The 13,770-nt window shown below is 49.8% G+C and overlaps 5 protein-coding genes across 5 annotated transcripts; 4 read left to right on the forward strand and 1 right to left on the reverse strand.

The window, feature by feature from the left end:
- Positions 1-728: 728 nt before the first annotated feature.
- On the forward strand, positions 729-4,134 carry N7500_003117 (TMCO4 family protein; the record flags this gene model as incomplete). Its single annotated transcript, XM_056674263.1, has 2 exons — positions 729-2,798; positions 2,851-4,134. The coding sequence occupies 2 exons, from the start codon at positions 729-731 to the stop codon at positions 4,132-4,134; spliced, it is 3,354 nt and encodes a 1,117-aa protein (XP_056534788.1).
- A 932-nt stretch (positions 4,135-5,066) lies between these two features.
- Positions 5,067-7,209, forward strand: N7500_003118 (RTC4 family protein; the record flags this gene model as incomplete). The annotated part of the gene is made up of 3 exons (XM_056674264.1): positions 5,067-5,217; positions 5,416-6,895; positions 6,954-7,209. 3 exons carry the CDS (start codon positions 5,067-5,069, stop codon positions 7,207-7,209), a joined length of 1,887 nt encoding a protein of 628 aa, XP_056534789.1.
- A 432-nt stretch (positions 7,210-7,641) lies between these two features.
- Positions 7,642-10,078, forward strand: N7500_003119 (M28 family metallopeptidase; the record flags this gene model as incomplete). The annotated part of the gene is made up of 3 exons (XM_056674265.1): positions 7,642-8,533; positions 8,584-9,959; positions 10,022-10,078. The coding sequence occupies 3 exons, from the start codon at positions 7,642-7,644 to the stop codon at positions 10,076-10,078; spliced, it is 2,325 nt and encodes a 774-aa protein (XP_056534790.1).
- Positions 10,079-10,636: 558 nt separating this feature from the next.
- On the forward strand, positions 10,637-11,118 carry N7500_003120 (TMEM14 family protein; the record flags this gene model as incomplete). The annotated part of the gene is made up of 2 exons (XM_056674266.1): positions 10,637-10,639; positions 10,798-11,118. 2 exons carry the CDS (start codon positions 10,637-10,639, stop codon positions 11,116-11,118), a joined length of 324 nt encoding a protein of 107 aa, XP_056534791.1.
- Positions 11,119-11,891: 773 nt separating this feature from the next.
- N7500_003121 (putative C2H2 finger domain protein) lies at positions 11,892-13,369 on the reverse strand (the record flags this gene model as incomplete). The annotated part of the gene is made up of 4 exons (XM_056674267.1): positions 11,892-12,602; positions 12,661-13,040; positions 13,099-13,247; positions 13,281-13,369. The coding sequence occupies 4 exons, from the start codon at positions 13,367-13,369 to the stop codon at positions 11,892-11,894; spliced, it is 1,329 nt and encodes a 442-aa protein (XP_056534792.1).
- Positions 13,370-13,770: the final 401 nt, after the last annotated feature.

Genomic DNA, 13,770 nt, shown 5'->3' on the forward strand with positions numbered 1-13,770 from the left:
CTCGTATTAGGAGGAATCGGGATAATGGAAGGCAGGCTAAGTAGTAAGATTTGGTCTCTCCGATTCAGGAGCTGTTTATGCTTTACATAAAAAATAAATTGAGACACACATGGTATGGGGTACGGAGTAAACATGCAGCTATTCCGAAGTGGATACAAGCACTTAGATGTGAAACGTTCGTATATGGAATGAAGAGCACTCCGTAGAGAATGTCAGTATCCAAAAGCATGTATATTCAAAGTTTCTATGTATATATGTATCTACTGTTTTCATTCAGACGTGTTTGTTTAGGGACCCGATGGGTGTATTTCCGCTTTCGGTCCCTCAACAGTTCGTTTTGCGAGCTGCCTAACCTCCACAAATCTTCCAAGTATCTCTCTACAATAATCATTTAATTCTTTACAAAGCTTGATCCAAATCCTTTGTTGTGGCTTTTCTGTGTTGGTTAATTGAGCTCTCGCCGTATTCTCCGCCCCTCCTTTTTCGTGTGGCACACCGTCATCTACGGAGATTGCCTAACACTGTCCGATGACCATCTAGTGGCCCACCATCGGACGTGGGAACTCGTGATAAGGAAAATTCACCCAGATAAGAGCTCAAAAGCTCAATACAACAATTGTGAGACCGAATGGGTGAGCTCCCGAAGCTATTGCGAAGGAACGCGAGGACGCAAGGGACTGGGATCCGATACACCTTGGGGCCCCTAGGAGCCTCCAGTCCATGAAATCATGACCGCAACCTCAAGTGTCAACGTAGACACCTCCGATTCTCCTATACCCTCTCCTTCGAACGCTCCCCATTCGTCCCAGCACCCCCAATCGACAAAGGGCGATTCCCCCACAAACCAGAATGAAAAAGAGACAACGAGCCCACCGCCCCAATCAGTAGCATCCGAACCTGCTGCAGGGTCTGCCAAACAAGATCCCCCCGCACCAGATGAAGTAGATGATTTTGGTCTTCCTATTCGAGCACGCCGACCCAACCCCACACCCCGCGAGACCCCTGAAGAAGGGAATGCCAGCCAAGACGTTCAGAATGTGGATGTGAGCTCGACGGACCATAATGATGCCGTGGAAAGGATTAAGGAATCAGAGTTGTCACAGGACATGCTGAAATCCGGGGCCCCCCAGCCAGCCAATTCAAATAATACGGAAGAGCGAGGCAAGGCCGCAGAGGCCCAGGCAGGAGCCCAGGACACTTCTCCTGCACCTCCGGAGTATTCACCGACTACTGATGCTCTTCCTCACCCTCGGGTCTCAACTTCGAAGCAAAGACCCGCCCAGGTGTCGGAATGGTCGCACCAGCGCCTCGCCCAACCCGATGCACATCACCCCGAGAGTGAAGAATCGGAAGAAGAGCCCGATGAATGGAAAACAATGCCCGCACTCGGAGAATTCGACTACTATGATGATTGTGGGAGACTCATTGCTCGTGGCGCCAAAGAAGAAAGCGACGAGGCTGTATACCAAGGATTGGGAGGAGCAGGGAGGGGATATACTCGGGTGCAGCTCGACGATGATGCCCAGTCTGCGACAAGTCTAGACGATGATACAAGCTACCTGTTCCGAGAGGCAGGCGGAAACTCTGCTGGTCTAGTCGGCGAGGAACTGCGAGATACCATCAGCCAGCTCCAGGCGACCAAAGACCTTCTTAACGAGACTCAAAAGATCGCGTATGTGGGGGTTGTCAGGTTGGCAATCCATAATATGAATCATGATCTGGCGTCGATCGCCACAACCAAATCCACGCGCAAGACCATGCAAAAAGCCTCGGATTCCATGCGAAAATGGGGTCAGGCGATCATGGGACGAGTATATGTTCATATGGATATCAATTCTGCTGAGCAGATTATGATTGAGCAGCTCGCGGAGCATGGGGTTCAACCAGAAGATCTGGTGCCACCCCTCATGCAGAATGCGCGAGTCAAAAATCCTATGGCAGAGAGTGAACCAAAAACCTCTACATCCAGTCGGAAATTGGACTCTCCATCTAGGATCTCTACAGAGAGGGACTCATCCGAACTAGACCCCCCTCCACCATACGAGGCCCACGAGACCGAGGAGCCCCCGGAGGTCAAAATGCCTTCTGAGATGCCAACCTCCGATCGCATAAATATCGATCTCCGCTGGACTGTCCTCTGTGACCTCTTCCTTGTGCTCATCGCAAATTCAGCGTACGACGCTCGGTCGCGAACTCTTTTGGAAAGGGTCGGCGCAGCTTTGGATGTGACATGGCTACAGATCTCACGCTTCGAAAAGCGAGTCACAGACTCCCTCGAAATGCAAGAACAAGCCGAGAAAGAGAATTGGGATGAGTCAGACCACATGGAGAAGCGCCGCAAGATGGCCTTGAAGCGTAAATATATGATCATGGGTTTAGCGACGGTTGGCGGTGGACTGGTCATTGGCCTTTCCGCTGGACTGTTGGCGCCCGTCATCGGAGCTGGTCTTGCGGCTGGATTTACTACAGTGGGTATCTCTGGAACCGGTGCGTTTCTGGGAGGAGCAGGCGGCACAGCTCTGATCGCTTCTAGTGCTACTCTAGGCGGAAGCACCATTGGAATGAGAGCTTCGCAGCGGCGTATGGGTGCCGTTCAAACCTTTGAATATCGACCTCTTCATAATAACAAGAAGGTTAACCTGATTGTGACGGTCTCTGGCTGGATGACTGGCAAGGTTGATGATGTTCGTCTACCTTTCAGTACTGTCGATCCGATTATGGGCGATATTTATTCTGTGCTATGGGAGCCTGAGATGCTTCGAAGCATGGGTGACACTATCAATATTCTAGCAACAGAGGTAAGCCTTTTCAGTTTTGTGGTGATTCTCAATAGACTAACTGTTTCTTTAGGCATTGACACAAGGTTTGCAACAAGTACTAGGTAGCACCGTGCTAATGGCGCTGATGGCATCCTTGCAACTACCACTTGTGCTCACTAAACTAGCATACTTAATTGACAACCCCTGGATCGTTTCGTTGGCGCGTGCCAACTCAGCCGGCCTCGTTATGGCCGATTCCTTGCGAGAACGGAACCTTGGCAACCGGCCTATTACATTGCTAGGTTTCTCTCTCGGCGCGCGAGTCATCTTTTCTTGTTTGAAAGAGCTAGCCGAAAAGGGCGCCCACGGTCTGATCCAGAATGTATATCTATTTGGCTCACCTGTTGTGGCGAACAAAGATGAATACCTCAAGGCTCGCAGTGTGGTGTCTGGGCGATTTGTGAATGGCTATGCCACGAATGATTGGATCCTGGGCTACTTATTCCGGGCAACAAGTGGTGGCATCATGAGAGTCGCCGGCCTCGCAGCTGTCGAAGGTATACCAGGCATTGAGAACTTTGATATTACCTCGCTTGTAAATGGCCATATGGATTACCGTACGGCCATGCCTCGAATTCTGAGGGAAGTCGGTTGGGAGGTTCTTGACGATGAGTTTGCAGAAATCGAGGATCCCGACCCAGATAATCACGCTGAACGACAGCGCGAGCTAATTCGCGAGATTGATGAAGCTCGCCGAGAAGCAGAGGCGAAGCCAGAGAAGAAGCGCTTCGGCCTGTTCAAGCGAGGCAAGATGGCCGAAAAGAAGAAATGGGAAACTTATGATGTCGACAAAAAAGCCGTTCCTCGCGATTCAAACGAGACGACCGAAAGCACACCCGGCACCGTCCTCTTTGACATCGAGGCGATCCGAGCCGAGTTGCACTCCGAGGCGATCGAAGTCAAAGAATTGGAGTCGACGATGCCCTTAATGAAGCTAGACCTGAACGCTCCTTCAGAGCCACCCGCCCAACCCTCTCCTCCTATCTCCAAGAGGCCAAAGACCCCTGAACTTCCAGCTGTCGCTCGAACTTCCTCACTACCCCCGCAAACATCGGGGCAGTATTCTCCTCGCGGGCATAATGAATTTTCTCCCGCGCCGAGGCACGAAGATATGGAAATGACCTTTGATACATCCTTCCATGAATCCCCACGATCCCAAAAAGACGACCTTCGCTCTCGTCCAGAGTTGAGAACTGCCTCTACAATGCCAACGATTGGTACCAGCGCCCTCGGAGCCATGGCTATGGAGCCCAATGCCTGGGCGGACCATGATCAGGGACATCGGGATGGCAATATCTCAATGACTTTCGAGTAATGTCAGCTTTGGAGTTCTGAGTTCCTCCCGTCTTGCTTTTCTTCTCTCTCTTTATATCTTTCTTCGATTCGGTTTCTGAGACTTAATGAGGCGCATGCCTTGCACGGGCGTGTTTGGCTTGCCTATGATCTGATTGTGTATATGCCCATCCATCTATGTACAGAGGCAGCCCTAGCTTTTACAACTATCATCTACTATACTATCCTAAGTTACACGCAAGCAGATTAGCCCAACCGGCTTCTTTGTCCTTTTTTCCGTAGTGCCCTCAAATATTTTTTCAACAAATCAACAAAGACAGTGGAAGTTTCTAGAAAGAGATATGTATATACAGTCATGGGCGAACAAGGATTACATGGAGCAGTCTTGTTAAAGAGGTGTTCCCGGAGACATATAAAACCGCCTGGTGTAGCAATCGCGTAGCACGCGTTTCCCCTCAGTATGTACGGTGGATGATAGCAGCACATTGGACAACATTAGGACTGAAATCCGATTGGTTCAGTAGACCGACTCATTTACCGCTTTACTCGCCGCCTCTCGATCTGATACCATTGGAGTACGTACCTTCTTATGTATCTTTCCTAAAGGTCTTTCAGGTGTCTTTTAGTTGTCTTTTTCTGGATAAGCCTGCTTTGTAGGTGTCATTCCAAAAGAGGTTTTTTCGTGATTTTTGGGATATAATTTTCGGGTCTCTGTTTCATGGAAGTATCTGTTTCCTTCTTAGTGTGATGGCTGGTAGGATGATTGGAAATTGATAGCCGCGAATCGTAGAATGATGGCAAAAAGTCACAATTCCATCAAATCAATTTTTCAATATATAGCATAGGATATTTGGAGTATTACAATATATCTAAACATCTACGGAGTACATTCTTTGTACTCAAATGATTTTCTGCCGGATGGAAACCAGCACAGAAGCCGGTTCAACCAATCAAATGCTCCTTGTCCGATATGCCGTTATCCTCCGCCGTAGCCAGGTGTCCGCATTGTCTCAGCTTCTCGAAAGCACGTTCTTTGTTTCGAATACCGAAAACCCAACCGACGCCGCTTCAGCATTTCACCTCGAACTGGGCCATAGATATCTTCGTGTGTGGAGAGCTGAAACCGCGAGACAACGCGTCGCCCCATCTCGAGCACGAATTTCCTCCCAGTCTAAGCAACGCGCTTCTCATGAACACGGACGAGATTCCTTTACCTCCAAGCTTTCAGACGCTCCATTGTTGCCGTCATTTGACAATTGGCAATTGAAATAATCCCCCACCACCGTGCACTATGGTAGCTCAGCCCAAGCCCAATTCCAGCTATGCGTCCAATCACATGACGAGGAGGAATGCTCCCCCGGGCATCTTTTGTCTAATTTCAATAAACCTGAGCTTGAAGATGTCAAGATTGACGTCGCGACAATCAAAAACGAGCCTGCTCAGACCAGTGTCGAGACAAAGCTGGAGATTAATACAGACGCCGAGCCTTTAAGCTCCGATGAAGAGGAATCAAAGAGCTCCAAACCAGATGATGCTCAGCATATCATTGAGAAAAGACCAGATGTTGACACATATCCCGAACCTTTGCGCTCCGACGACGAAGTCGAAGACCCCATGCCAGACATCGCTCAACCTAGCATCGAGAACAAGTTACAGATTGAATCAGATACCGAATCTCTCAGCTCCGCGCCTCTTAGTTCTCCTCCTCTTAGCTCCGATGAAGAGGAAGCGGAAGACTCAAAATCTAGCGCTGTTCAATCTAGCTTTAAGAAACTGCCAGATATCGACACCGATGCTGATCCTCTAAGCTCTGATGAAGAAGAGCAAGCTAGCGACAGCGATGCTTTCCCACTTCGTAAAGGGGTGAACTATGCGACTACAACTCTAGAAGAGAAGATTGCGGAAGGAAACAATGGGGCATACAATAGTTCACAAAGTCATAATGGATACTCTCGCAAAGGCGCTTTTACGCGAACCTCCAGCGCTATGATGGGCTCTGATGATGAGGGACCATTATTCTCCTCTGGATCCACGCAAAGCTACAAGCGGCGGAGGGCAACCAAATATGTGTCCAAGGCCAACTATTTCAACAGGCCCTCTTTTGCCCCACGGTCGGCCGAGAAAGAGAAAGAGCCATCGCCAGTCGAAGAAGCCCCCAAAGAGCCTGAGGAGACCTTTATAATGCCCAAGGACGTCGAAAATTCGAGTTTCAGAGAACCTCGTGGTGGGGGAGAGTTGAACTCCAGTTTCTTGGACGGCCCATACACAGCCGAGGAATGTGCAGCAATGTTACTTGACGATGATTCTCCACTCTCGTCCCCAACCTCTTCCACTTGCGAGGAAATGCAAATGTCGCAGGCCAAAGAATCCGCAGCGAAAGAGAACCGCCAACCATCACCGCCCCGTCCAGCCCTGTGCCCGATGTGCCACAAGGAAGTGGATTGGGCTTCGCTAGAATTGTTTAAATCACAACCGAAGCAACGTATTCGTGAACAGATGATGTTCTGTGAATCTCACAAACTGCGCAGTGCGATGGACTTGTGGCGTGAGCGAGGGTACCCAAAAATTGACTGGGATGGATTTGAAGAGCGTGTTCAGAGCTATTTCCCAGAACTTGAAAAACTGCTTGTCCCTGGTGCTTTCTCTTATTACCGAAACATTCTCGGTACCTCCGCCTCTTTCGCCCCTGGGAAAGCGAGAAACTTCCGTGTGAGAGCGGGTGATGACGAGAGGCTTAATACGATGACTTGTGGTTATTATGGCACCATGGGTGCAACCAAAATGTATGTGGTATATACTTCCTGCTTGGCTTATATACGCTAACATATGTGTTCAATCTAGACTAGAGACCATCATCCGTCGTTTTTCTGTGGTTGTTCGTCGTCTGGCGACAACAGATGAACTTATCAAGACGGCAGGCGTAGCTGGCTACACACAGTCTGTTCTTGTGCCTGAGCTGGCTGTCCTCATGGTCAAGGATGACATGAAAGTCAACGACGAAGATGCCCGTCGGATCATGAGAGAGAGTATGGAGATTGGTGACAGAGTCAATCCAGATCTCAATGTTGTCCCGGTATCGGATGACGTCGATTCATGATTGTGCGCTTAGTCCGTTACGTCTTATACCATGGGCGCTATTTTTTTTAGCTCATTTCTGACTGTGACATGTGTTTATCGCTTTTTGCTCCCCAATTCAAGGGTTATGCAGTTCTCTCATCTTGAGCGATTGTATATAGATAGCCATTATGATACCACTCATGTTTTGTCTTATATTTACTGGAATATTATCTTCATTCTTCATCAAAGATTCAACCAGCGCATTCAACCAGCGCATTCAACCAGCGCATACTCATTAGTTGAAAAGAAAATCGAGCAACTTGCACAGATAGATGTAGTCGATCAATATTCCCAAAACGGCAATTTGATGACGGGCTGGTCCGTGAGGGGTAGCTTTGTCAGCCGATAAGGTGATCGATGATACAATCCATGGGTGCGGAGAACCTTGGACGCTGACTCTTTCACTCACAAAATGAGGGAGAAAGACATGCGATTCTCAGAGACCACACCTCTGTTGGAGGTCAATGTCGCTCCTCCGCGGCATAGATATCCCCACCATGCTGTTCGTCGAGCGTGTACTATTTCCTTAGCAGCCCTGCTTTCTGTGGCGACAATTCTATTCTTCCTTCCCATCGCCATTCTGCCTCGAGAGCATGGCTCCATTTGGTCCTATCTCCCTGGAGCTCACCCCATCCCCCACGATGCGTGGCCGGACAGTTATGGACTGCCTTATGACCAGCTACAGCAGATCCTCCTCAATGTGCCTTCCGCAGAAAAGGCCCGAGAGTGGAGCAAATACTACACTGCCGGACCACATTTGGGAGGAAAGAACCTGTCTCAGGCGCTCTGGACTATGGAAAAATGGAAGGAATTTGGGGTGGAGGATACCGGGCTCGCGGCATATGATATTTACATCAACTACCCGCTCGATCACCGCCTCGCCCTTTTGAAAACGTCTGGTGACAAGTCTGAAGTGACTTTCGAAGCTACACTCGAGGAGGATGTTCTCGAAGAGGATCCCACCTCCGGTTTAGCAGACCGTGTCCCAGTGTTCCATGGCTATTCTGCCAGCGGCAATGTGACCGCACAGTATGTGTATGTCAATTTTGGCACGTATAGAGACTTTGAGGATCTCGTCAATGCCAATATCACCTTGGAGGGCAAGATTGCCATTGCTAAATACGGTATGAACTTCCGTGGTTTGAAGGTCAAGCGTGCACAGGAGCTTGGAATGGTTGGCGTAGTTATCTACAGTGATCCGCAGGAAGATGGTGAAATTACCGAGGAAAATGGCTATGAAGCCTATCCTAATGGACCGGCACGGAATCCCAGTGCTATCCAGAGAGGTAGCACTCAATTCCTCAGTAAGGAGCTCCTTCTAAAATAATAGCGTTGCAAAGCTAACTTGAACAAGGCATCCTTCCTGGTGATCCCACAACCCCGGGATACGCATCTAAACCTGGGTGCGAACGACAAGATCCGCACAACTCCATCCCTTCAATTCCATCTTTGCCTGTCTCATACAAGGAGGCTCTCCCATTCTTGAAGGCGCTTAATGGTCACGGCCCCAAAGCGTCGGAGTTTAACGAGTTTTGGCAGGGAGGTGGCCTCGGCTATAAGGGTGTGGAGTACAATATCGGACCATCCCCCGAGGATGTGGTGATTAACCTCCACAACCTCCAGGAGTATGTGACCACCCCACTGTGGAATGTCATCGGTACCATCAAAGGTCATATCCCCGATGAAGTCGTTATTCTCGGTAACCACCGTGACGCATGGATTGCGGGTGGTGCAGGAGATCCTAACAGTGGATCCGCTGCTTTGAATGAAGTCGTCCGCAGCTTCGGCGAGGCCCTCAAGGCTGGATGGAAGCCATTGCGCACTGTTGTCTTTGCCAGCTGGGACGGTGAAGAGTACGGTCTTCTTGGCTCCACCGAGTGGGTGGAAGAATACCTCCCATGGCTCTCCAAGGCCAACATCGCCTATCTCAATGTCGATGTGGCTGCAGCAGGCACCAACTTCGAACCTCGAGCCAGTCCCTTGCTGAACAAGGTCATCCACGACGTCACCGCTCTGGTGCAGTCGCCTAACCAGACCGTGCGGGGCCAGACAATCCGCGATGTTTGGAATGGCAAGATTGCGACGATGGGCAGCGGTAGTGACTTTACTGCCTTCCAAGATTTCGCCGGTGTCGCCAGTCTTGACTTTGGCTTTGGTCGTGGTAAAAATGATCCGGTCTACCACTACCACTCAAATTACGACAGCTTTGCATGGATGGAAAAGTACGGTGACAAGGACTTCCTCTACCACCAAGCTTGCACAAAGCTCTGGGCTTTAGCAGCGGCACAATTGGTGGAGTCCCCCATCCTTGCGCTTAACGCCACCGATTATTCTCTTGGCCTTGGATCCTACCTGGACCACATCAAGCCTGCGGCGGACAATCTTCCGGAGAAGACCCACTTCGATTTCGCACCTCTGGATAGTGCCATTCTTGAATTCCAGGAATCAGCAAAGGCTTTCGATGCCCGTGCTGCCGATCTGAAGTCTCACCTCGGTGATGACGTACCTTGGTACCACTGGTGGAAGAAGGTGAGACTTTGGTTCCAGATTCGCGTTGTCAATGCGAAGTACAAGGGCATTGAGCGGGCTTTCTTGTATCAGCCCGGTCTGGATGGCCGTGAATGGTTCAAACACGTCGTCTTCGCCCCAGGCATTTGGACTGGTTACTCGGGAGCCACCTATCCTGGACTAGTGGAGAGTCTTGAGGCCGGAGACGTGGAGAATGCCGAGGTATGTGTCTATTGACGGACCCTCTCTGCTTTTGGTACGATTGCTAACTCATGTTTTTTTAGAAATGGAGCTCCATCATCCAGGAACGCATTGGTGCTGCGACCAAGTTGCTGCAATAAATGGCTGGTAAGTAGAGACTATTTTGCCTCAGCATGATCAAGTGTTGGACATATAGCACAATTGGCCTTGATTTTACACAGTTAGATCGATATGAACAAATTACATGAGTACGAGTCAAACCCGGGCCCACCTAAACAGTTCCCAAAACATAACCTACAAGAGTAGACACCCGCTTATGCGGCCTCATGGTGTTCTTCTTACTGGGCTCCTAAGTGGGTCTTTTCGGCGGTCTTCTCAGTAGGCCTCTCAGCTACTCTTCTCAAACATCTTCAAGATCCCCTTTCCAGTTTTATAGATAGACGGCAGAACAAAGCGAAAAGAAGCATACTTCATGATAGAGACTCTATGTATAACTTTTGAAAATTCCCTAGTTCCAGCATTCCAAGGGTTTAATTATGCGTGCACATTTACCCCAGACTTCGTCATCTGACTAATCAATTGCATGACCGAGCTTCATCTGTGTAACTTACATCTCTCCTAATCTCACCCTCTGACTCTCGACTCATAACCCTCGATACTCCCAGAAAAAAAGAGACAACCTGTCCTAATCCTACAAGATGGTATGTTCACAGCTCCTACATCCCTGACTCCAATCCAATCTACCACCACAATCAAGCCATGATCTCCAACCCCAAATCCAAACAACCACCACCAACAGTCCACCAACACCCCTCCTGATATCCCTACTCCCAATCCAACTCAAAACTAACAAACCCAGTCCTCACCAACAACCTCTGCTCTAGCCCTCTCCCTCCTCACAAGTCTGGGCGGCATAATCGGCTACACACGGACCGGATCGTTACCCTCAATCATCGCCGGCGTCTCCGTCGGTCTCGTCTACCTCCTCGCATTCCTGCGTCTGCGCGCCGGTCAATTTTACGGCGAGGAGCTGGGTCTTCTGGCCTCGGTCGTACTGGGTGGGAGCTCGGTGCCGCGTGTGATCAAGACGGGTGGAAAGCCCGTTCCGGTGGTTTTGTCAGTGCTGGCTACTTATGGACTTTTTATCTTTGGGTCTGCGTTTAAGGCGAAGAAGGCGTGAGTATTAGAAACAGAATTGGACAAACAGCCCAGTCTAGTGACACTGCTATGTCAATTGACTCTCTATCACATTTACGTATTGGCTCGGTTTGGTTAGATGTTGCGTATATCGGTGCTACTGTACGGGTACGAGGTACAGATAGGATCATGGAAATCAAACATACATTGGTAGATAACGAAAAGCGCATGAGATTCCAGGTCAAAACGCCCGATATGGATTTCCTACCTCCAGTGAAACGCTAAAAACTTACATCGACCGTAGATGGCATCATTTTCGCCGTCTAGGCATTCACATCAAACAGATTCCTCCGGGCCAGGGTTAAGCCTCCAGTGGGGGGTCAGGAGGGAGGATCAAAGGGCAAGGCACGTACTGTACGTAGGCTCGATGTAACTTTCGCGAACCAATAACTCAGACTTGAGCCTCCCTTCCCTGAACGAGCGACTCAAGGGAGCCTCCCAATTCTTTCTTTCTTTTGGGTTTTTGTTGGTTTTTTTTGGGGGGTTTTCGATTTTCTCCTTCAATGTCTTTCAAAATGTCTTTTCATCTCGCAGTATCGAACTTGAACAGCATCGACGTTTCCTGGAGTTGTCGGGAGAGATAGTGGGACGGGGGAGGACTCGCCAGACTAGGGTTTGGAATCAGGGCCACTGATGACAACCAAAGATCCAGCCAGGAAAATGCTCATGTGTAACTAGAAGTTTTGATGTGTCGACTTAGCTGGATTCCGTAACTCCATCACTTGCAAATGCAGCAGGAAAAAAACAAAGCAGAACTTAATGTGCCGGATCGATCACCGTGTCGGATTCTTGAATAGCACCCACGATTGCGTTGGCAGGGACCTCGCCGAGTGCGATTTGCGGGCTTTGATCTGGGACGTATGCATATCGAGGTAGTTTCGCCATCTTCTCCTCGGGACTGAACGTATCGTCATTGTAAATCATTCGGATCGCGGGCTTAGTCTTTTCTTTCTTGGGTTTGCTGCCACCCTCTGCCTGGGAGGCGACGTCATTGGCTGCGCCTGAAATCTGATTGTCAACAGGTGTGGAGACATGCTCGGCTGATTGGACGCTGTCTCCATTAGAGTAACCCGAAGCTGCGGGGGTGGGGGGCACGTGTCCCATGTGCATCTTTTGCATTTCATGCGCGTTGACTGAAGGTACACCAAAAGCAGGACGCTGGGGGAGGTTGGACGCGGCTGGTAGGCCCATAAATCTGTTATCGGATGGTGGAGGTTGTTGCTGGGGGTAAGGAGGGGCCCCATAGGAGACTGGTGGCTGCGCAGGAAGTCCGGTGGGGAATGGCGAGGGGTAACCGGAAGGAGTGTAAGGCGAGGCACCAGGAAGTTGCTGTCCACCAACCGGGGAGTAGCTTGAATAGACAGGACTACCAGTCTGCGAGAAATGAGGTGTCACAGCTGCGGGGGGCCCGCCGTAGGGCTGAGGATAAGAGTATTGCTGAGCGGCTGCAATCTGAGGCGATTGTGCCTAGTAATAATTGTTAGTTCCTGGATCACTTGACATTGCAAAGCAGGATACTACTCACGTATACACCAGATGTTGGCGTGGACTGAACAGCACTCGAGGGTGTCACATCGCCGCTGCTACCTCCGGCAAGCGCCTCCGCACGTCTGGCCTTGTGTTCAGCCAGTCGCTTCTTGAGATCTGAAACAGGCTCAAGCTTAGGCTTTTTCGTTGGTTGGCCGCCAGAAGAGGCGCCAGTAGGGGGGTTGCCCGTCGCATGTTGGCGATCCAGCTCTGCCTGCTGGAATTGTGAAGCAACACGCTGCTGGTGGGCCTTGAGAACGTCCGCGGGGATACCCTCCATGCCAAAGATTTCGACATCGACACCCATGCGATTCGGTAGCGCATTGTGGACCTGGGTCAATTGCTCTTTATGGACCTGGCTCAGGTGCACAGATAGACCTAGCGGCACAACTCATCAGTTTTTGTATTCAGATTATCTAGATAAAATGGTACTTACCTCCCGCAGTATTCAGCCTACGATTGCAGTTGTCGCATTTGAAATGCTTTGCTTTCTGATGAGAAATGAGAATCTTCAGGTCGTCAAAGTCACGTTCGCAGTAGTAGCACCATGGGCGATCAAGGAGCTCCTCGAGAGAGGGACCGCGTCTTTTTTGCCCATTGTGACGTTGCTAGATACACAGAGCGATTCGAAACAGGTAAAGATGTGTGGGGTTGGAAAGCAGGGGAGGTTGGCTCGAGAGTGTGTCGCAGATCCGGGAGCTCGCCATGATGGATAAGGCCAAGGCTGGATCACGTGGGTCACACGTGACTGGCTCCGGATGAAGTGTACAGTTGTGCGCGAATGAACTCTGGAGCACATTGAAGGGGCTTAGGTTCTTTTGTTGCCCTCGATCTTTGTATTTGGGAAACCGTTTACACTTTCTACCTTCTTCACCAAATTTTTCTGCCTTTCTTTCCCATCTTGAGGCCATGGCCACGTTTTGTGAGAGAACAGTCCATACTGGGGGAAAATGATCATTATTTCTGAACCATAATGCTGAGGCTGTATTTACAATGCTACACATTCGGTGCGGTTCGACGTCAGGTTATTGGAAGACTACTCTTCTTGAAAGAAATTCGAGTATAGAATGCACAGTGCAAAGTGCAACCTTAAAAACTAGTTTTGTAG

The sequence above is a fragment of the Penicillium coprophilum genome (assembly GCF_028826855.1).
Source record: "Penicillium coprophilum strain IBT 35676 chromosome Unknown utg000002l_segment0_segment1, whole genome shotgun sequence".
Taxonomy (NCBI): Eukaryota; Fungi; Ascomycota; class Eurotiomycetes; order Eurotiales; family Aspergillaceae; genus Penicillium; species Penicillium coprophilum.